Source organism: Podarcis pityusensis (assembly GCF_964106645.2).
Source record: "Podarcis pityusensis genome assembly, chromosome: 13".
NCBI lineage: Eukaryota > Metazoa > Chordata > Lepidosauria > Squamata > Lacertidae > Podarcis > Podarcis pityusensis.
Genome location: NC_138038.1, coordinates 19,893,009 through 19,916,499, shown reverse-complemented (window position 1 = coordinate 19,916,499; position 23,491 = coordinate 19,893,009). Strand labels below are relative to the sequence as shown.

Here is a 23,491-nt window from a genome sequence, read left to right as displayed (position 1 = left end):
GAGCTGCATAGCCTGAAGTTGGGCTTGAGCCCTGCCACTTCTCTTTTCAAACATCAAATCTTGTTTGGTCAATTGCAAATTGAGGGCTTATGGCTCCTTGGATGATCCTTTCCTGCCTGCAAACCTCAGAGTTGCCTGGGCTCAGGGCCAACAGTACCTTAACTCCCTCATATTGTGGTTTTGGTTGGACTGTTCTTACATTATCTGAGCAAGAATTCGCATGGCGTGAGAAGGGGAGGATTGATACGATCTCTCTCTGGATTTCAAGGTGAGAGCGCAGAGCCGCGATAAACAAGTTGAGGACAGAATGCTGTCTCACCGACAAGATGATAACAACAGACATGCTACCAGACATCAGGTACTTCCATCTTACATTTTTACTTTTGCACCTTTATCAAGTATCCACTGGCTTTAACAACCCAACAGGACCATCTTTTTTCTAGTGATCATTGACATCTCAGTTTCAGAAGACAGTTAAAAAATTAAAAGAACCCAGAATCAAAAGCAATTTTGTGTGGAAATTCTGTCTGAACCTGTGTCTACTTATCTTGCTGACCACATTTTCTGAGTAATCTAAAACTCGGGGGGGGGGGGGGGACAGACACGTTCCATTCTTCAGTTTTACCAAGAAAAGAATAAATATGTTAGTTTCTAAAACAATTGAATATAACTTGCCCCATGATAACTTGAGAAGAATTCATGCTTTGTGCCTTGTTCACGGGATGTGGTTCTTTAGATTGAGAATACTCTGTGCATGTTCATCCTTCAGCTGTAGCGATAGGTATGTGTGAAACCCCACCAAGATCTATGGGTATAGGGCAGTATACAAATTTAATAGATCATAATAATATGTTTTGTATCCTTTCAAATGCCATACACTTCACTGAAGGCAGTTCTCACAGTCATCTCTCTGTTGCCAAGTGAAGGACATGTAAATAATCCCTGATATTTTTCAAGCACGGTCCCAAGTATACCATCTTGCTATACCGGGATAAAACACACATATTACAATGCAGTGTGGCAAGAGTCCTGTTCTGCCATCCAGTAATAGTTCCCAGTGATCAGGCTCATGTTGGTTTGCAAGGGATGGTCTGGACCAGGGGTAAGCAAACTTTTTCAGCAGGGGACCGGCCCACTGTCCCTCAGACCTTGTGGGGGGCCGGACTATATTTTGAAGGGAAAAAAATGAACCAATTCCTATGGCCCACAAATAACCCAGAGATGCATTTTAAATAAAAGCACACATTCTACTCATGTAAAAACACACTGATTCCCGTCTGCGGGCCGGATTTAGAAGGTGATTGGGCCAGATCCGGCCCCCGGACCTTAGTTTGCCTACCCATGGTCTGGATTGTTTGACATGGAAGTGCAATAGACGAGCATCTAACTCCCGCAAAAGCATACTCAAAAGAATAGCAGGTTAGAAACCTGACAGTGCCATGGTCCTCTGCACTTGCCAGATTGCTGGCAATGCGAATGTTTCTGGGCATGCTCAGCAGACTTCACAACACCACAGCCAACACCTCTTCTCCATGGAATTTGGTATCTGGCTTAGTGCAGTTTGATTCAGAGTACTTTTTGCTACATGAGCTGATGTTGTGTGTGAAAGAAACGCATATCCCATTATGTATGGAGTGAAGTGCAAGAATCCATTTCAGCGCAGACACACTTGAGCTGCCAGACCCATGCGGCGGGAGCTTGTGCTATATTGCATATGCGACATTCCGTGTCAGAAAGGTGTGGCCTATAGCACGGAGTTGGGGAAACTGTGGCCCTCCAGGTTGTTGCTGGACTCCAGCTCCCGTCAGCCCAGCACAGGTCAGGAATGGTCAGGAATGATGGGAGTTGTAGTCCAGCAACACCTGGCTTTCCACCTCTGTTATAGCATATGAAGCAATAGTTGGCCTGCTATGGGGTCAGAGGATCCTAGGCAGGTTGCCGGCTCCTATGCATGTCCTGTGTTTGTCATCCCCTGTGTAGGCACCAACTGAAAGACAGCTAAGGTACAAAGAGAAAGTAGCAGAGATGAGGAAGAAGAGGAATGCTGGGCTGACTAAGGAGCAGAAGGAAAAGTACATGGTACAGAAGCTTTCTCTCTCTCTCTCTCTCTCTCTCTCTCTCAGGAGTGTGTGTTTGGCAGAATCAGGCCACCCTTAATGTCATGGCATATTTCACACCCTGCATAGAGGGAATAGTTAATTTCTAACTGCATCTGATCCCAAGATTCTAGGTCATAGTGCTATACAGTAGAACCAAAACAAGAATAGGCAGCCATGAGCTAAACACTCCTCCAGTTATTTTGATTCAGTTTGTGAATTCCAGCCTTGCTGCTTCCCATCCCTTCTTGCACACAGACCTTCGTGTCCTTTGGCCCTGCGCGAGGCCATAGTTGGGGTGGGGGGCTTATAGGCCACCCAGCCCAGCCCCCTGTGCCATGTAAGAAATTAAGTGCTGGAGCAACCTCATCCGGTTCCTGCCGAGCCTCTGCATTGACTGCCTCCAACAAGGGAGAGCCCACTGCCTCTCTAGGTAATTTGTTCCCTTCCTAAACTGTTCTTACCAATAGGATATTTCTCTTAATGTTCAATCAATATTTATCCTCTAAATCCACTGGACTTAGTCCTGCCCTTTTGGACAGTAGAGAACAAGCCTCCGCCCTCTTCTGTCGAACAGCCTTTCATGCAGTTGAAGAGTGCTTCTGTAGATTTTCCCTCTATCCCCCCCCCCCCCGGGTTAAACATAGTTCCTTCAGCCTTCCATCGTAGGAGTTGTGTTCCATACTATATCTGTTGCCTCCCAGTTCATACGGTCTCCACTGAGTGGGAAAGCTGTAGCCCTCCAGATGTCGTGGAACTACAGCTCCCATCAGCCTCTGCCAGCTGAGCCAGTGGTCAGGAATGATGGAAGCTGTAGTCCCAACAACACAGAGGAGGGCTGCCCCTTATCCACAGGCTTCTTAAAATGTGGTACCTAGAACTGGATATGGTACAGTGGTACCTTGGTTCTCAAACGGCTTGGCTCCCAAAGAAATCTGCTCCCAAACGCCGCAAACCCGGAAGAAAGTGTTCCTGTTTGCGAACGTTTTTCGAAGCTGAACGTCCGACATGGCTTCCGCTTGAGTGCAGGAAGCTCCTGCAGCCAATCAGAAGCCGTGCCTTGGTTTTCAAACTGTTTTGGGAGTTGAACGGACTCCCGGAACGGATTAAGTTTGACAACCAAGGTACTACTGTATATGCATCATCTCTGTATTGACTCCTTGCTTCTGCACTCACAACAGCCCACAACTCTTCTTGTCCTTACAAGCAATCCTGCATGAAGCTTTCCAGGCTCCCTCAGCCTTCTACTTCCCTCAGAGCAGGAGCCAGTATAATTTCACTATCCAGCAAGAAAGGGCAGAGAGGAGAGGATGAGGGGATCCACTTTCCCCAGGACAGGCAAACTATTTCTAAGAGATTATTTCTGCTGTTTATTGTAGGAGCACCGGCAAACCTACGGCAACACCAGAGAGCCCCTTCTAGAGAATCTGACCAGTGAGTACGACCTCGAGTTATTCCGACGAGCGCAAGCAAGAGCCTCTGAGGATCTGGTAAGAGGACTGGGCTGGGTAAGATACACATCCTTCCACCTTCTAGGCTTGAAGTAAAACCATTTGTACTCTCTTTTTTTGTACAGTGGTGCCTCGCAAGACGAAATTAATTCGTTCCGCGAGTTTTGTCGTCTTGCGATTTTTTTTGTCTTGCGAAGCACGGTGTCGGGAAAGTTTTGGAAAAGCTTCAAAAATCACCAAAGTCTTTAAAAACCTCAAAAAAGGCTACCACACCGCGTTCTATGAGTTGCTCCTCGAAGTCAAGTCGCAACTGTATTAACTGTGTTAAGAAAAAGGAAACAAACTTGCAAGACGTTTCCGTCTTGCGAAGCAAGCCCATAGGGAAAATCGTCTTGCGAAGCAGCTCGAAAAACAAAAAACCCTTTCGTCTAGCGAGTTTTTTGTCTTGCGAGGCATTCGTCTTCCGAGGTACCACTGTACTAAGCTTGTGACTCCGTTTGGACAGAATCAAACTTCTGAGCAAGGGGTGGGGAGAAGTAAACAGAAAGAAGGAAAAGTATTCCTCAAAAGGGCTCAGAAATTCAACAATATGCATTGCATGGAGGGAGAAACCAGGGTACGGAGAATCTGAGGCAACTGTTACTGGAGGCATTTGGCAGTAGGCCCTCACCAATCATGGCAGCTGGAGGGGAGGACAGTTGGGCAGGGGGTAGAAGCTGAATCAGCAGAATGGACAGAGAGAGCTGTGTGGTGTAGAGAATCTTGGTGGTCTCTCTTGGTTCCTGAGCCAGCGGAGGATTGGAAAAGCAATGATGGATCTTTAACTAGGTCTAGGTTGTGGGTTTCTGACTCCTCAGTTCTGAGAACAAGGTATTTGAGGAGCTGTATGTGGATTTTTTGTCTTCTGAGTTACTGTTACTACACATGTGCTCAGTATTCCGAGCTAGGCTCAGCCCACTGGTCCCAATCTTACGCTAGTCCATTTCAGTTGCTGTTTTTCCTGGGAATCAGAGCTCTTGACCCCACTTTTGTTTGTGGGGATGGGGACCGCAAGCAAGTGCCTCTCCCACTGTTATCAGACTTAACCTTGAGAAAATGAGGAGAGGGTCTCGGTTTCCAAGTGCGGGACACGCCCCACCTCTCCGTTCATTGACGCTTTTAGATTAATGTGAACTGAAGGCTAAGTGTATTGATGGCAGAACAGCAGAAGGAGATCAAGGAGCACCGTGGAACCATTCACATAGCAGAATGAAAGAAGATTGCCAGCTTCTCATCTGCTGTGCATCTGCTTATATTTTTAGAGTGTATCTATTGCCCTTCAGGAAACACTTCAAGACAACTTACAAATAAAACCGTTTTTAAACGTATAGAGGTACAGCAGGCCATTTCTTGGAAGCTGGACCGCTTCTGTCTGCTGTGGCCTTGATCAAGGTAAACTACGGTCACTCCCCTATTCTTATCTTCTTAGTGTCTTCTCTCCACCCCAAAATTTGGCCCTTTCTTGGATGTTTCCACTGCAAACCATTCACTAGATCAGTTAAGGTTTGCTTTTCTTTTTTATCGTATCTTTCTTTACAGTGGTACATTGGTTTAAGCACAGCTTAGTTTATGAACAACTTGGATTAAGAACGCTGCAAACCCGGAAGTAGGTGTTTTGGTTTGTGAACTTTGCCTTGGAAGCAGGACATGTTCTGCTTCCTGTTGAGCGTAAATTGAGTCCCCCGCTGCTATGGGAAAGCACGCCTTGGTTTAAGAACGTTTTGGTTTAAGAATGGATTTCCAGAATGGATTAAGTTCATAAACCAAGGTACCACTGTATTTGCAATTTAGATCACTCATAAACAGTGATTCGTACACAGCTGATTTTGTTTTTTGTTTTTACACTCTCCCCACCAGCATCAAATATCTATTTAGTTTTCCCTCCTTGTTGGGGGGGGGCAGGTGAATTCTATGTCTTTGACCAGGGTTTCGAGCTTTTTTTGGACTACGACTCCCATCATCCCTGACCACTGGACCTGTTAGCTAGGGATGATGGGAGTTGTAGTCTCAAAACAGCTGGACACCCAAGTTTGGGAAACCCTGTCTTGGATGAAGGGCAGTTATTAAAGACATTGCAGTTGCAGTTGGAGGGAGCCTAATGCAGTGTAAGAGCTGCGACAAATGTCACATAATGTTTTGCATTGGCCCCTTTTTAGATTTGTGATGAAACAATCAAAGCATATTTCCCAATGAGACCAAACTCTCAAACCGTTTTCTTTTTTCTAAAAAAATAATAATTAAGAAAATGCTAACAAAGGGCACATTTAAAAAAATGACAATGAAGAGGCGTGCGGAAAGTGGACCGATCAATTGTGTGGGAAAGCTCTGGCAGCAGAACAAGTTTTTTTAACCTGCCGATGGCAGCAGAACGTGGATTCGGTCGGACCGGGGCTATGTCAGCTGAATGGCAGTTTCGCTGTAGATGCACTGGTCCTGCCAAAGGACCTCCAGAGAGAAAATGCCTAGAGAGAAAAGACGATGCTTTTGAAACCTCACTGCCTATCTGGAGATGCAGGTTTTAGGTTGCTTGAGGCTTAAGCTATGTCTTAAGCGGAGTTGCATCATTCTGCTTCTTTCTCAAACTCAAAGCAGGCTGGGGTGGGAGACTGTGCCTGAGAAGACATTCAGGTGGGAATATGCACCCTTTCCCTCCTGGTCCTTTCCCAGCTCAAAACTTCCCTCCCCAAGCTTCTTTTCCACTTGAAGAGGATGGGGTGGCTCCTTCCCACCTCCCCAGAGTGAAAAAGCAGCTTGAGTACAGCAATTTTGAGCTGCAAGATGACAAGAGCGCCATGGAGTTAAGCAGGCTCTCTTGGCCTGCCCGTTTTCTGCTCAGAGCAGACCGAGCTGCTTAAGGTTTAAATAGAAAAGGAAAAAAAGCCTGGAGGAAAGAATTGCAGAACTACATGTGCCATAATCTTTGGAAGCCAAGATATGCAGACGTATATGCCCAGCCCCACTGTTTCTGAGCCAGCATTTCTTGGCCCTGCTGTTGGGGTGTGGATGGCTGTGTTGACGTGCCCCTGAGGACCGGCGCTGAAAAGTGTGAGAAGATGAAACAGCTTCGTAAGTGTTCTCATTTGGAAGAAGTGCCACTTTCTTTCTGCGGTGACAGTTACACTGAGCGCAGGCCTCCACCTCGCTGTCTTTCGCTGCGTAAGGAGGTGCCAGACTTCCGAAAGCAGTTGCCGGAGGTGCAGTCTGCATCTCTTTGGTTTCCCAGCTTAGAGAGTGCCAGAAGCCCTGGGGCAAGAGAATGGATCCTTTTTCATGTTTGATTGAAGCTCATTTGATGCTTTCCTTGTGATATGACCCCTCAGGCCCATGCTTCTCCCCCAAAAGATTAGGGAGAGACTTCTGGCAAACGTAGATCAAAGCATCTAGAGTAAATCAAAACAGCAAGAAACTTGGGGTTCTGCTGAGAGTGGACCACCACTTCCAGAATAATGTTTTGGTACTTCTGTTAAGTCATGTGGAAGTGGTGAGCCCCCTATTCCACGTGGCCGCGGCGGCTTTGAGAACAGCACTTTCTTCAGATTTGTGTTGGGAGTTAATCTGAAAAAGACTGCAAGCTGCAGGGACCTCCAAGCTCTCTGCATTGTTCAGATCTTGGGGAGGGGAGCTTATTAACTGGCCTTCCAGATTTCCCGTCTCCAACGGCTAACTGTGATCAGAGCTGCACAGCGGGTCAGGTTAACCACCGTGATGCCAAGGAGCCACGATTTACCACCAACTTCCTCCCCACAACCCCAGTCCTCGAGCCTCAGTGTTAAAAGCTACACATATGCCAGCTCACCTCCGCTGCTGTGCCCCCATCTTGTTCACAACGAGAGAGGAAGAAAATACACACAGGCTTTGAAAATGAAAGGCAAGTGGGCAGTGTCTCCTGATTTTTCTCAGGACTTCTGAAAACCAGGCCCAGGATGTAAAACATGGAGTCAATGGGATCCAGGGCAGAGGGAAATCACAGAGCCCCAATAGCTGCTTGTTAACCACGCCTTCACCCACTTGTGCCTTCCTGCATCCTCAAGGAATCCTGCCTCCAATGAATGCCATTCAGGGGAATGTGGGTGTTATCTGGGTTTACGAACTTAATCCATTCCGTAAGTCCGTTCTTAAACCAAAGCGTTCTTAAACCAAGGCCTGCTTTCCCATAGAAAGTAATGGAAAATGAATCTAGACAATGCAAAACAACCCCTAAAACAGCATTTTAATATGAACTTTACTATCTAACACAGGCATAGGCAAACTCGGCCCTCCAGATGTTTTGAGACAATTCCCATCATCCCTGACCACTGGGTCCTGTTAGCTAGGGATGATGGGAGTTATAGTCCCAAAACATCTGGAGGGCCGAGTTTGCCTATGCCTGATCTAACGAGACCATTGATCCATAAAATAAAAGCAATAATCAATGTACTGTACTATAAAATAAATAAAACAGTATTGTAGATTAAATAAATTAAAAAATTTTTTTTTCTTATGTGCACTGATGATAGTCATTGTTTGGATGTGGGGCTTTGATCCATTTCTGCAGTCACACAATCAACCAGTAGCTGAACTGGGTTCCACACAGTCACAAAAACAAGTCACAGAAGCGAAGTCACAAGTCAGTCCCATAAAACAAAGAACAAGTCACAGTAAAAAAATATGAAAAAGCCACACAAACAAAAATGCAAAAAAATAATAATAGCAAAATCAAAAGATCCAAATATCACCTCTGTGTTGCGTGGGTGCTTGGTACTCAACAGCCGACAGACTCTGATTAGCAGCGGGGGACTCAATTCACAAACGGAAGACACTCAACAGGAAGCGGAGCATGTTCTGCTTCCAAGGCAAAGTTCACAAACCAAAACATCTACTTCCGGGTTTGCAGCGCTCTTATTCCAAGTTGTTCATAAACTAAGCTGTTCTAAAACCAAGGTACCTCTGTACCTGGGACACAGAACCTGCAAATACAGAGAGGCGTGAAGACATTGAGTGAATACTGAATAGAGGTCTTTGAATTGTTATTTTTTTAACTTGCCAGAAGACTCCTCTAAGACGCCCCCAAACACACTGGGAAACTTTGTACAAGCAGTGAGAAAAAACTAAATCCTTACTGCAGGGATGGGCTGGAGTGTGTCCTGGGACTCTGATGATACTTGTTGTTTGCCTGGCTGTAGGATGATGATGACGATAATGATTACGATTATTTGGTATACATGCCGCCCACCAGACTGGGTTACCCTACCACTCTGAGGGGCTTCCAAAAAACTAAAACACATCACATAAAACATTAAAAAGTCTGTAGGTGAATGTGAAAAAACCCTCACTACTGCACAAAGGTGTAAATGACATGTTTTGCTCTGTCTGCATTTGCTTCTGGTCTCATCCCCCACTACCATGTGATCCCAGAAGGTTGTTCAGAAGGGAATGGCCATCTGCCATGGATGCTTTAGCTGAGATTAATGGGGGGTTGGACTAGATGACCCTTGGGTCCCTTCCAGCATTCGATGAAGACAATTCCCTCCACAGCTGTTCTCAAGGCACCATGGTGAGGAAGAGGAGACAGAGGCTGCGGCTGCTGTCCTCTACTAGACACCTTCACATAGAATTTACACACATGGGCTTGATCCAGCCTAAATTAGATTGCCGTCCTTCTTGCACTAAACCGTGGTTAAGTCCCATTGAATTCATTGGGGCTGAGTAGACATGGCCCCAATGCCTTTGAACTTGAATGCCTTTGAATTCATTGGATCCAGCTAGTCTTGACTTTTAAGTTCCATAGATTTGAAAGTGCAGTTAACTTGGGATGGATCCAGACCGGAGTTGGCCAATTCCGTATTTCACAAGCTGTGGAGTTCAGTTTCCTAACAGTTTCAGTTTTCTGTTTGTAGACCTTAAGGCTAAATAAAGAGAGACTTGAATGTGGGTGGGGCAATTTGCATTTCCAAAGATCGGAGTGGGGCTTTGATGCTTTTTATAGCTCTGCCGCTCCCTGCGATTAGTGAAATAAACTGCAAAATAAGCAACTCCACATAAATTTTCTTAATCTGTGTATCAAAACTCAGTTCTTCCCGATACTGGAGTTTGTTTTGATTTGAGTTTTTGGGGTGGGTGGGAATGTTTTCTCTTTTCACATGGGCCTAGCATAGATCGTATGAATAAATAGCATGGTGAACTGTTTCTTTTTTAAAATAATTTTGATTCCCCTTCTCTCTCAATAGGAAAAGCTGCGACTTCAGGGCCAGATCACAGAAGGGAGCAACATGATCAAGACGATTGCTTTTGGCCGCTATGAGCTGGACACATGGTACCATTCTCCCTACCCAGAGGAGTATGCGCGACTGGGGCGCCTCTACATGTGCGAGTTCTGCCTCAAATACATGAAGAGCCAGACGATACTACGCAGGCACATGGTAAGCGTTGGGCACACCGCCTTTTTATTGGCTGAGCAGAAAATGTGTAGCTGCTTCTGCTGCTATGTTATTGTGCCCCCTAGTAAGGATCTTGTTCTTCCCCTCGCGATTCTCTCTTCCACCTCTTTGTGCTTCTGATGCCGTTGGCCACGCTAATGCTTGTGCAATGCTCTCCGTAGGCGAAATGTGTCTGGAAGCATCCTCCGGGTGACGAAATTTACCGTAAAGGCTCCATTTCGGTGTTTGAAGTCGATGGGAAAAAGAACAAGGTAACATACTTAACTGGAGTTGGTTTCGGAGGAGGAGGAGGAGGAGAGAATTTGTGCAACACGTTGTCTTTTGTGGGCCATAGGCAGGCTGCCCAGCTGGCTCTCCTTGAAGTCTGCCACCCCAACCTGTCCCAGCTCTCTCTGAAAAATGCTAATTAGGATCAGTGTCAAGGGTTGGCATTATTGGGCATCTGGCGAGAGGTCACACCCAAGCAGGGGCCCATTGACAAGAGCCCTGGGACCTGCTGCAGGAGGGTATCCTATAGAGGATGTTTTGCCCTAAGACCTTCCAAAACCTGGATATGGTACTGGTCATTATATTGGTCTAACTCCATTGCCTTTGATGGTATTAGACAGGTAGTCTTGCCCGGCTTACTAGTGTCCACAGAACTCCATATTAAATGTATACACTCGTGCATGCCTGAAGCAGACTTTTTCTCAAACCGATACCAAAGTTTCTTTAAATAATAATAATAATAATAATAATAATAATAATAAATTTATGTGCCACCCATTGACTAGGTTGCCACAGCCAACAGAATATTAAAAAAAAAAAATCAAACATTACAAACTTCCTTTTACAGGGCTGTCTTCAGATGTCTTCTAAAAGTTGTCCTTGACATCTGATGTGAGGGCATTCCAAAAGGAGGGCACCACTACCGAGAAGGCCCTCTGCCTGGTTCCCTGTAACTTCACTTCTCACAGTGAGGGACCCTCCAGAAGGCCCTCAGAACTAGATCTCAGTATCCGGGCTGAACAATGGGGGTATGCAGGGCCAAAGCCGTTAGTGCTTTAAAGGTCAGCACCAACACTTTGAATTGTGCTCGGAAATATACTGGGAGCCAATGTAGGTTCTAATCTTTCACCAACCTGGTGCCCCCAGATGTTTTGGACTACCAGCAGATGTTTAGTCTGAAACATCTTTACCGCACCAGTTTGGCAAAGGCTGATCTGCAGAATCTGGGTCACAGTGTGGCACAATCAGAGGTTTGGGTGCACTGACAAACAATACCTGCAGAGCATCTGGGTTCAGATGACTCATGCAAGTAAGCCAAGCCGCATACTTCAGAGGATGCCCTCCCTTTGCCGAGCATCGTCTGTTTTAGGCTTTATAAAGGTCAGCACCAACACTTTGAATTGTGTTTGGAAACATATTGGGGCCAGTTTCAGAAAACCAGAGATGGGCCAGTCACAGCTTCAAAGAAGCAGATTTAGCCAAAGAGGTTTTTCAGGGTTTGAGGGCAGTGAGAGGGGTGTCTAGAATTGGCCGCCTCTTCCCAACACATCTGCGTTTTGACATGCCTTCTGATTCTTCCAGATATACTGCCAGAACCTCTGCCTTCTGGCAAAGCTCTTTTTGGACCACAAGACCCTGTATTACGATGTGGAGCCCTTCCTCTTCTACGTCATGACGGAAGCCGACAACACCGGCTGTCACCTGATAGGCTATTTCTCCAAGGTCGGTAGCAGCCTCTCGAGCTCTGTTCCACAACCAGGGCACTGGCCACGACTTAGGCATTAAATCAGAACGACAGGCCTGCTCTGGAGAGGGGGTTCAAAGGCCAGGCACTGAATCTGTAAGAGTTGGTTCGTGAAATATAGTTAACAGCGGAAAGCAAGCTTATAGTCCAAAGACAAATGAAAGCCAGGCTGCTTACTGGAATCTTATTCAGGCTTTGTTACAAGTGCAAACTTCTGGTGCCAAACAGAGCCAGTTATTCTTGGTATTCATGAGGCTCCTCCACCCCCCTTATAGTTGCATGTGCAAACACCTGCTTCCAGTAACATTCATAAGAGCTGGGTTTCGGAGGTATATTAATCAGAAATCAGGGTTTTGAATGTGCTCTTGCATTGTGTGGCAGGGAGCACAACACCCTGACACACACACCCCGTATCAGATCCACAGTGGGATCAGTTCCGACTATAAATCTACTGAGCTTTCTTGAAAAGACTGTTGGGTGGGTGGTGGTTCTGCTCATTGGTTTGCTGGCTTAGAATTGGATCAACATCAGGTTTGTGGACTGAATCCTCATCTTTTAAACCAGTGGTGGCCAAACGGCCCTCCAACTGTTTTGGGACTACAGTTCCCATCATCCCTGACCACTGGTCCTGTTAGCTAGGGATGATGGAAGTTGTAGTCCCGAAACATCTGGAGGGCCAAGTTTGGCCACCACTGTTTTAAACAGAGGAGATGGCTTCTAGCCTGCTCCTCAGTAAGGGCTTTTTAGCCCAGGCAGCCAAGCTCTCCATCTCAATATTAGTCTCTGTTTTGTTGACAGAGGAATATTGCAAGTCCAGGTGTGATGTGAGGTTAAATGAAGGCCTGGTGTGGGTTCTGTATGTTCCTTTACATTTGATCTGAATTCCCAGATACAGTGCTTTGTCATGCTGATCAAAATAGAGCACAGGAACAATTTGAATTTCACTTTCTCTGGCAGTGTGAGAGGCCATTTTCCAAAACGGCCATTAGAACTATCGATTCTGTTTAACTTTGGTCTCTGACGTGTGCAGCAAGGCCACTAGGAGTGCTGCATCAAAAAACTTTAATAGTTTGCCATTGGACGTGCAGCACTTTCAAGTTTTTGCCTCGTGCATTTTTACATGATAGGTTGATAAAATCCCCGTTTTGGTACAGTTTCTGTGAAAAGATTAAACAAACAAATTCTGTAAGACAAATGGACTGTTTTGCCCAACTCTCAATTTGTGTGGGTTTTGAAAACAGCACCCTAAGCAATATAGACGATGCTTGTCTAAAATTCAAGGGGAGGGAGTTCCAAAGCGTAGATGCCACCACACTAAAGTCCCAATTCGTATATCCTATGGAACAGACCTCCTAATAAGATGGTATCTGCAGGATGCCCTCTCCTAAAGTGTGCAGTGATAGATTGGACATAAGAAGGGGTAAGACAGTCTTTTAGGTCTTAGGTATCCTGATCCCAAGCTGTACAGGGCTTTGTAGAAGCACCTCAAACCTAGCTCAGCAGTCTTGTGTGCATCCTGTTACAGGTATTAAGGATGAAGTTGAATGTTACGATCGCTCACTTCCTTTTCCAGTTTGACATTTCCCCTCACAAATAGTTTGGAATCTACTCATCGCCCAGGCAGACATTTGCGGGAAACGGCCATCACAGCCAAACAAGGCCAATTCAAGTTGTCTCTGTATGAGCTAATATCAAAAGAGCTTTCGCTGGCATTCCCAAGACCTGAGGGGAGCTGGTGTTTGAGAAATTCAGGCCCAAAGCCAGGGTAGGGAATCTGTTTCAGCCCGAGGGCCACATTCCCTAGCAGGTGGGACAAGAGGGTGGAGCCAAAGCTGTTGCTTTTGTATAGCAGACTGCATCCAGACCATGCAAAAGACGCTTTCTTCACCCACACCTGTCCATCTAGGCAAGCGAGAGACATTGTCACCGTTCAAGGACGCATTCCAGCCAAACAAAACCGTTCGGAGAGGGTGCAGAGCAGGACCAGTGAGGACTGTGGCCTGGGAAGAGTCTTGAAGACCCCATAGAGAGGCCTTGAAGGTCACATTTAACTCCTGGGCCCGAGGTTCCCCACCCCTGGTCTCAAGGCTCCTTGGGTGCCCAGGACTAGCTTTGTGATTCTTTGCATTGCAGCCATTCTGTTTTGATCAGCTTGCAAAAGCCATGCATTTGAACTTTTGCCACGATGTGATCAGTTCTTGTCAAACATGACCCTTCGCGGCTATACTGTTTACTTCCAGGAGAAGAACTCATTCCTCAACTACAACGTTTCCTGTATCCTGACGATGCCTCAGTACATGAGGCAGGGTTACGGCAAAATGCTCATCGACTTCAGTAAGTGTGGACAGACACTCGCTTTTGTTCTTAATCCAATGCTTACATGCTGCCACAAATCAGATGGTTTCATAGCCTCAAATGTGACACAGAGCAGTTGAGGGGGTTTTTAAATGCAGCATGGTTGTTAGGGTATAACTTTTTGACTATTTTTCTCTCAAAACAATGATTTCCTGTATCATAGAGGGATGAACTTTTGCTTAGAAACACTAAGCAATTAGGGACTAATTCTTCTCAGTTGTGAAAAAAAGGTCACCCCGAAATGAAAGTTGGAATCACTGTATATGTAATGTTACTACTCATAAGTATTAGCACTTTTAAAAACTTTATGGGACTGTTTAGGACTTTTATGGAACTTCCTGAAACTGTATTGGAGAATCACTGGAAGCAGGAGCCATCCGTACTCAAGATACCAAGAAGTAATCAGTGCGCAATCAAAGCGATGCGGGAACTTTACGGTGCTTGCAGCAGAAACAAAGACAAACTGCAACCTTGGTTTATTCTAAGCAATAAGAAGTAATGCACAATGTACAAAACCTTATACAGTGGTACCTCGGTTCTCATACAAAATCCGTTCTGGAAGCCCATTTGGCTTCTGAACCGTTAAAAAACCAAGGTGTGGCTTCCCATTGGTTGCAAGAGCTTCTTGCGCTCAGCAGAAGCTGCGTCGCATGTTTGGGTTCTGAAATACGTTCGAAAACGGAAGCATTTACTTCCAGGTTTTCGGCGTTTGGAAACTGAAATGTGCAACAATGGAGCCGTTTGGATCCGAGGTTCCACTGTACAAGTGTTAGAAAATTTGCAAGCTCTATTTTTCCTGTATTGTAATATATGCTATGCATATGACATACTGTAATGCATTATACAGTTGCATATACAAAAATCAATTTATTGATTTCGGGGGGACCTTTTTTCAAGAGTTTTGGAAATGAAAGTTCATTCCTTTGTTTTTAGGTAAAAGTTCATCTAACTAATCTTAATGGAGCATGAGGTTGTAAAAAAGTTATAACTCTAGTGGTCGTATGACTAGGGTCTCAGGGCTGTTAAGAGGTAAATAAACATGATTGCTGCTTTCTTAGCAATCACCATCTTTCTATAACAAACCCTTTTGATCGAGGGCCAGTTAGCTTGGAAGTAAAATTTGGCCACCTCCGAAATAAGGTCTTTTCTACATATTTTGGAGGTGCTTTAGCTTTGCAGTAGCACAAGCTTTTGTGATGTTTAAAAAAAAAAAAATACTTTTTAAAAAAGACTTTAAAATGAAACTGCCTGACAGGGAGCTACGAGCTTTTGACAGCAGCTAGGGGATGACTGACCACTTCATTCAGGTTCCAGAGAGTCTGTTTTGTTCTCTTTCAACAGGCTATTTACTCTCCAAAGTGGAAGAAAAGGTTGGCTCCCCAGAAAGGCCCCTCTCAGACCTGGGCCTTATTAGCTACCGTAGTTACTGGAAGGAAGTTCTTCTCCGCTATCTGCATAACTTTCAAGGCAAAGAGATCTCCATTAAAGGTGGGTTCTAGATGTTCCTCCCCAGTCCATCAGTAGCAAACAGCACCTTTTGAAAACGACAACAACAACCCTTCTAATCCAGGGGTTGCCAATGTGCAGCCCATAGGCCAGATGCGGCCCACGAAGACCGTTTTACTGGCCCACGAGCCGTTCCCAAAGCAAGCCACCCACTCAGTGAGTCCCCCACGTGCTGCGCTAAACTGGTGCCGCATGGGAATTTGCTGAGCGGCGCAGGAAATTGCATCTGCGCACGCGCACATACCGGAAGTTACTTCTGCGCATGCCCAGATGCTGAAAACCGCTTCTGCACAGGCGTGATTTTCGGCGTCTGGGCATGCGCAGAAGCGATTTCTGGCGCCCCGGACATGCGCAGACGCAATTTCCGGCCCATGGCCGGTAAGCCTTGCCGACCCCTGTTCTAGTCTTTCTTCCCCAAAACTGTGAAATGTAATTTCTCCCACCTTTCCTCCTCCCTCGAATGCCAAAGGAGCAATGTGGGGTGCTGAACCTCTGTTTACCTCCCCCCTGTATACTGAGATTCTCCTAGCCTTGCTCATCTGCTTCCTACCTACCTTTCTCAGCCATCATGCTCGGGGATCTTGTCTGGAGTCGTGGAAGACGCTCGGTCCTGATGCTTCCGTGCATTTAAAGCTGGAGTTGGCAGGAGACAGCGAGAGCTCTCTTGGTGGTTTGTCCCATATATCCCCCTCTCCCCCAAGGCCCTCAGTAAAACACACTCTTTCTTCTCTGTTTCAGAAATCAGCCAGGAGACAGCCGTCAACCCTGTTGACATTGTTAGCACTCTGCAAGCGCTTCAGATGCTCAAGTATTGGAAGGGCAAACACCTAGTCTTAAAGAGGCAGGTAAGTTGTGGGGCTAATACCTGCGAGAGAGGAATCTGCCTCTCTTGGGTCGCTGTGTTTCTCTTGAGAGATTTCTAAGAAAAGCATCACTCTTTCGCCCGAGATTTGCTGTGAACGAAAAGCAGAGAGCCCAGCTTAGCACAGAAACCACCTATGGCAGGATTGTTTTCTGCATGTAACCAGTCAGTGGTGTCCAAACTTTTCTCCGAGAGGGCCAGATTTGATGAAGTGAAGGGCCGTGAGGGCCGACCAAAGAGCCGACCAAAGTTGTTGACTTTTTTGAGGGTTGAAGTTGTTGAGGTTTTTGTAGGATTTTACCCCAGGAAATAAACTGCCACAGGGGCCGGATGAAACCGACCAGCGGGCCGGATTAGGCCCCCGAAATGGACTTTGGACATGCCTGCTTTAGGGCTAGGGATGGCTACCAGGAAAAGTGGATGTGTGTAGCTTCCCTGTTCCTTGACTTCCCACCCACAGAGTCTCTCTTTCCTTCCCTGCCTCTGTATTTCTGCTCGTGATGGTTGCTACTGCTCCAATTCCAGCTGCCGTGGTTCTTGACAACATCAGACATGCGCCCAGTTGGTCACAACAAAGCTGCTTTTATGGAGCAGAAAAGCCACTGCAGTTGAAAAGAACGAAGTGTGCCGTACAGACAGACCACAGGAATGAGGTTCCAGTGAGCCAGTGTTTCTCCAGCTTGGGTCCCCAGCCGTTGCTGGACTACAACTCCCATCATTCCCTAGCTAGGAGGACAAGTGGTCAGGGATGATGGGAGTTGTAGTCTAACAACAGATGGGGACCCAAATTTGAGAACCACTGCATTTAGGGAACCCTCTTGTGGCTTCCGTTGCATGCTCCCTCTGCACTGTGTATCTCATTTACCTTTCAGGAGACGTTTGGGTTGTTTCACCCATCAGTCTCTTGTCTACAGTGTCATTTGAAGTGCCTTAGACTAGAGTCAACTCACCTGGTGATAAGGAATTGCATGCCAATGAGTGATGAACCTGCAGAATGGGAGGTGCAATACTGCATCCTTTTTCTGCACCAATCAGGTTACTAGAGAAGACACGGGGCCCTTTCACTCCTTTGTCACCCTCCAGGAGGCTACTAATATTTTTGGGGCAAGCTGGCGAGTTTTGTGGGCTTAGGCTGCAAACCTAACCCTTTCCACTTAGGAGTAACGCTCCCTGAATTCCAATGGGACCTACTGCTGAGTAGACATAGTTAGGATTGTGCTCACACGTAAGTCTCACTTGTTCAGTGCAAGGCTTACTCCCCAGTAACTGTGGTTAGGGTTGCAGCCTCAAATGTTTCATTGCTACTTAGCTAGCACACAGAAAACCCTGTCTGCTAAGCAAAATCGCCTCCTTGCTACATTCGTGATGGGGCTCGGCAAACATCGGGTTAAGACGATAACCAGAATGTGGAGAGATCAACGAAATCAGCCTTCTTCTTTCGTTAAGTCTTCTCTGTCTTCTTCTCCTTCCATCTCTAGTCTCTCTAGCATAGCATTAAAACACCCAGATATTTCAGCCTCCTGCAACCCCCCTCCAAAACATCAAGCCTGAAACCCCCCAGTGACAAGATTTGACCTGCAGAAAACGCAACACACAAGCAGGAAAGGTCAGCAGATTCTCAAAAATGGAGGTCCATGTTTGCACGATGGAAACTGAAGTTACTACTCGGCAGTTACACAGAAAGAGAGTTCTCCTACTATGGAAGCCCCAGCTGATTAAGCTGGGTCATTTTGCAGCACAAAACTACTACTGTGCTTGTTTCCTTGAATTTAGGGACATCCTTATCAATGCTAGACGCAGCTCTATCATCTTGTTAGCAGCTTCCCCCAGACGTTTAACCTGTGCCTTCCCTTTTTCTCCCCCCCCCCTTCAGGATCTTATCGACGAATGGATAGCCAAAGAGGCCAAGCGGTCTAACAGCAATAAAAGCATGGATCCCAGCTGTTTGAAATGGACCCCTCCTAAGGGCACTTAATTTGACCAACCTCTCTGAGAAGTGTGGACACCTCCTCGCCGCCGACCACCACCACCACCATAACCCCCTTTCCTTTTCCAGCATTAGGAACTGCCTTTGGGATCGCAGATTTGTGACTTGCTGTTGATACCAACCCTCCCCGCCCCTCTTTCACATGCCTTCAGGATGTTTCTCTTCTCCCCGGGACCGTTTTGACCCAGGTCCTTCCTCCGCACTGCAAGGTCGGGAAGATCAGAATGGATACAGTGTTAATGTGGCCCCGTGAAGGGGCAGTAAGATCTTCCATTGCACCGTTGCAACTTGCCGCTCCGTGAACCACAAGGCCCTAGTCCATAAGATGGTGTCGTAACTCGTAATTTCTTAGTTGTTTCAGCCTCCTGCTTCCATGCAGCCTTGAAGGGCCTGGTTGGCACCTGCTGTGAGGTGGTGAAGGTCCTGCACGATACAGAGGGCTGTACTGTTTCAGATTGCAAGTGTGGGGCACCGCAATTCCCCATGTAAAGAATTCCCTTTCAGTAGAAAACCAGCAGTGACAGTGATAAAGATTCTAGCAGGCTCTCTTATCTCCTGTCCTAGGTTTCTACTCACAGGGGTTTTTTTTTTAATACAAAGGAGAGCATTCAGAATCAATTATCTCCTATCAGTCATAAGAAATTTTGGGCCAGTCCATTCTACCCCACATTCCCACCCCCCTCTTATTCTGCTGCACCTTTGGATCCAGCCTAAAGGTGGGTTTGCTGGACCCCTCCCCCCCCCGTCACACTGCAAGTGGAAATGATCAGACACCCCCTTGGGCTCCTTCGAGACCATCAATTTCTCATACCCGTTTGCAGGTCTGAGCGCTAACTGGATATTGCACACCAAGTGTGTGCAAACAGCAGTTATTTCTTCCTTCCCAGCAGGCCAGGAAATCTCCGGGAGGTTCTGACTGAATGTGGGGACGTCCTTTGGCTGCTTCCCCTTCCCTTCCCTCGAAAAGTTTGAACGTTAAGGCCGTGCTGCTATCTCTGTGGGCCACACAGCTGAGTCCCCGGTGGGGGAAAGCGGCCTAACGGGGGGAAAAGCACCACTTCCCTCACTCCTGCAGTAGTTGTGCCCTTGCCCAGTGTCGCCTGACATGGAGCTCCTTGCTCTTCCTCGCAGCTGCTTTTGAGTGCTCTGACCACAAACCCTTCTGAAGAGCCAGCTATAACTGTTCCTTTGCAGGAGGAGAAATGGCAGGACCAGCAGCCCTTACCAGCCCCCTTGTCCTGGTGCCTCCACGCCGCTCCCGACATTTTTTGTCCTTTGAACTTCCACCCGCTCCAAAAGAAACCCGCACCTAACAGGCCAAGGAGCGTGCATTCAGCCACACTGCGGCGGCTGCTCAGAGAGCACTGCCAGCCGGACGCCGCTCCTTTTGCCAGCCTGCTCCTGCGCAGCAGCTTTTACCGCCCAGCTTTGGCGCTACTTTGAATTGCGGCGGTGATCCGATAGTGTCAGATCTAGGCAGGAGTTAGCTGCAGTCGGCTGGCTTGCCTTCATGCAGTGGTAGTTTTAGTTCCCCCCGACACGTTTTGGCTCCTTTTGCAATGCATGCTCCTGCATCTCTTGAACCCTCTGTGCTCATCCGGAGACAACCCTGGACCTTTCCCCACCTCCATTCTGGCCAAGGCAAACAGCCGTTGTTTTTAAAGGATTGCCGGGGGGGGGGGGAATCAGCTTCCATTTTCCAGAACGTGTGCTTATTTCACCCATAGATTGCGAGAGCCCCTAAGGGCCACCATGGGCAGGCAGCCTACCCCATTCATTTCTGACCTTCTCTACTGGTTTTGTTTGATGGTCTCGCAGAAGCATGAGGTCCCCCAGAAAGGCTGGGTTTCTCCCACACTTCTGGGATGCCGTACCTGGTTGCATGCGGGTCCTCGTCCCAAGACAAATTCGCCCTTAGAAAAATTGTGGAAATAGTTCCAAGAGCCTGGAAAGTGTGTGTGCAAGCACACATAGCATCAGTTTGACAAAAATAATGGGTGTGCCCCTTTTCAAGGGGAGCCCTCCCATCTTTTAAGTGATCGTCACTCCCCGGCTTGGGATGGAAACTCTTGCCTGAGCTGTGTGGCACTTGTTCCCAAGGACTGGGAGGGGAAAGGCAGGAAGCTTGTGCGGTAGGTGGACCTGATGGGCTGTCTGTTAAGGGGGAGGGCGCTTGGTCGTTTTAAAATGTCTTGTGAAGTCAGAGATGAGGACTGCAGCTCCCATCAACCCCATGCTTAGGGGATGGTGGGATGAGCCACAGGTTCCCCATCCCTGCTCTAGGTATTAAGCTCACAAATACGCCTTAAGTGTTCAGAGACCAAAGGGAAGCCTCCACTGAGCACACTTTGCCTAACCTTGCTATTCACAGAGAGGACAACCCATTGAAAAGCTGCAGCCAGAGAGGTCCCTTTGCTTACAGAGTCAGAAACCTCTTGACAGGTTTGCTCTTTGAAGGTCTGTGCCCCTCACACGCCATTGGCGTGATTTCAAAATTGTGAATCGTCGGGTGGCATTTGCCCTGCGCTGCTTCCGGTGAGCTTTTGTGCAGGGCAGAGTCGCCTGGTGACACCCCAGCATTTGGGGGGCCAAAAGCCCACTCCCTTGAACGCTGAGGTGCTTTTGCACAAAGGGTCCAGGGTCCGAGGGCACATGTCACGAGCCACAGACCAAGCTGGGCTACGTGTGTGTGTCACATGCAGCACAACCAAAGAGGCCACAAAGGAAACGGGTGTGTGTGTGTGCGCGCGCAAGTCACATATTTGCCCCCCTGCACCACCTCACTCCAGGTTGCATCTTAGTACTGTATGTCATCCCTAGAACATAATTTTCTTTCCTTCCTAGAAATTACCTTGGCACAAGCCTTTGGACCTTGGGGATGCCTGGCCAGAGAGCGCACTGTGTTTTCACCTGTCTTTCAGACTGCCGTCAGTCGGATGGATGTGTTACGATCCATTTCCAGAAAGTGTTTTTCGATTGTAAGGTTTGGCAAACAAAACAAAAACCCTTCCAACTCAAAGCAAAACACCCTGAGGGCATAAATAGCCATCCTTTCGCCATGTCTTTGGCCTCTAGTCTGCTGCGTGTGTGGAACACAACCTCTTCGTTTCTAGCTGAACTTCTCCCCCCCCCCCCAAAAAAAGAAACGCCTCTCCTTGTCTCCCATCTTGGGACAAAATGGATTCCAGTTGAAAGCCGATCCCTCTAGCACAGATCTTTCCGCAAGCACTCCTGTGGTTGGCTCTCGTGTTTGGTTTTGTCTTTTCATTGCCATCCTAAATCTGCCAAAGTTTAGATTTCTGTGCACATTACTGGCAAGTGTCATCCAGCACCCTCAGCTTCTAGTTTTTAGCAAATGGTGAGGTGGCGCCCTCTCAGGTGGGGAGGGGAGGTTGGCCATTCTTGTACAGAAGTGAATCTCTGTTTCCTGGATATGTTAGAATATGCTACCAGTGTATCTACTTCTCAATAAAGCATGTTCTCTGCTCTAGTATTCCAAGCACAATCATTCCTGGGGGGAAAATGTCCGTTCAATGTGTTGATCTGAGCTTTGGACTTTTGGAGACTTCCCTGCCGTTGCCCATTTTGCAACAAACAAAACTGATCCCCTATAGACTACGCAGGGGAAGCCATTTGCTTGTATCGGCTTCTGGCACATGTTTCTTTCCTTTTTTTCGCTCACATTCTTCCAAGTTCGGGAATACAGTGGTACCTCAGGTTACATACGCTTCAGGTTACAGACTCCGCTAACCCAGAAATAGTACCTTGGTTTAAGAATTTTGCTTCAGGATGAGAACAGAAATTGTGCGGCGGCAGTGGGAGGCTCCATTAGCTAAAGTGGTGCTTCAGGTTAAGAACAGTTTCAGGTTAAGTACGGACCTCCGGAACGAATTAAGTTCTTAACCCAAGGTACCACTGTACAAAGGGAAAGATAAAATCTTATCAGTGGCACAGCACATTTTTGAATGCAGAGAGTTCAGGTTTCGGGCCCTGGCATCTCTGTTCAAAAGGATCTCAGGAAGCAAACCTGGAAAAGTCTTCCACCTGATAACTTGAAGCCAAAGCCATTAGGAGAGGAGAGTACTGAGCTAAATATCAGTTCTCATATCTGTGGCCTGGCAGTGTAGGGTAATATGGAGAAGTGAGGCCAAGGCCAATTTAAATGGTAAGCCTGGGATACCTATGGTTTTCTCAGTGTACTTCATTGTCTCTGACCATTGACCATGATGATTGCATGCTGAAATCATAGAATTGTAGAGTTGGAAGGGACCACGAGGGTAATCTACTCAAGCCTCCTGTAATGCTGGAATCTTGGCCAACGCGGGGCTCAAACCAGTGACCCCAAGATGAAGAGTCTTCATACTCTAGCTATCCAAGTTGTGGAATCCAATAACAAGCTTCCTATCCCTGTTCTAAGCACTGGCCTAACACAAAGGAGCCCTGGGCAGTGCAGATTCCCATGGCCCCCATTTTTTATTGGAGGTCCAATTCTAGTAAAGCTTGAAGGTGAAATTGGTTTGTTTTTGTACTGTGAACTCCCACCGTCAATTGAGACATCCGTGTAATTCTTTGGGGGCTAATGTTTCTTGTCTATGCGCCCTGTGACTTGAGCCATGCCAATACACAACTCTGGATCTTCCATTAGGGGAAACAATCCATTTCTTATTAAATGGGAGGCACCGTAGAAACATCAACCATGGGACAATTTGCAGAGATTTCAAACCTTCCTGCCAGAGTTCCCAGGGGTGATGGAGATCGGGTCTTAAACTTCTCCTCTGATCAGTTTAATAGACACCTGTTTTCAAGCTGGCATCAAAGCAGTTAAGAGCATGAGCTGGAAGATTTTTGGCTGGTGTGGAGGACTCCCTGGTCCTGAATGGGGTAACTGCCCCTGAAGGACCAGGTGTGCAGCCTGGGAGTCATTTTGGACTCACAGCTGTCCATGGAGATGCAGGTCAGTTCTATGTCCAGGGCAGCTGTTTACCAGCTCCATCTGTTACGCAGGCTGAGACCCTACCTGCCCGCGGACTGTCTTGCCAGAGTGGTG

The 23,491-nt window shown here is 47.1% G+C and overlaps 1 protein-coding gene across 3 annotated transcripts in view; it reads left to right on the top strand.

Annotated features, from left to right (window-relative positions):
- The window catches only part of KAT7 (lysine acetyltransferase 7), a 29,758-nt gene extending 7,821 nt beyond the window's left edge, over positions 1-21,937 (top strand). Inside the window, exons 6-15 of one of the 3 annotated variants that reach the window (XM_080979344.1) lie at positions 269-358; positions 1,981-2,079; positions 3,476-3,604; positions 9,793-9,984; positions 10,164-10,253; positions 11,572-11,712; positions 13,975-14,068; positions 15,431-15,577; positions 16,334-16,440; positions 18,331-21,937. In XM_080979344.1, coding sequence (XP_080835470.1) covers positions 269-358; positions 1,981-2,079; positions 3,476-3,604; positions 9,793-9,984; positions 10,164-10,253; positions 11,572-11,712; positions 13,975-14,068; positions 15,431-15,577; positions 16,334-16,440; positions 18,331-18,432 — 1,191 coding nt within the window. In that variant the 3' untranslated portion in view covers positions 18,433-21,937. The other 2 variants (XM_080979345.1, XM_080979346.1) reach the window with 2 other exon arrangements.
- Positions 21,938-23,491: the final 1,554 nt, after the last annotated feature.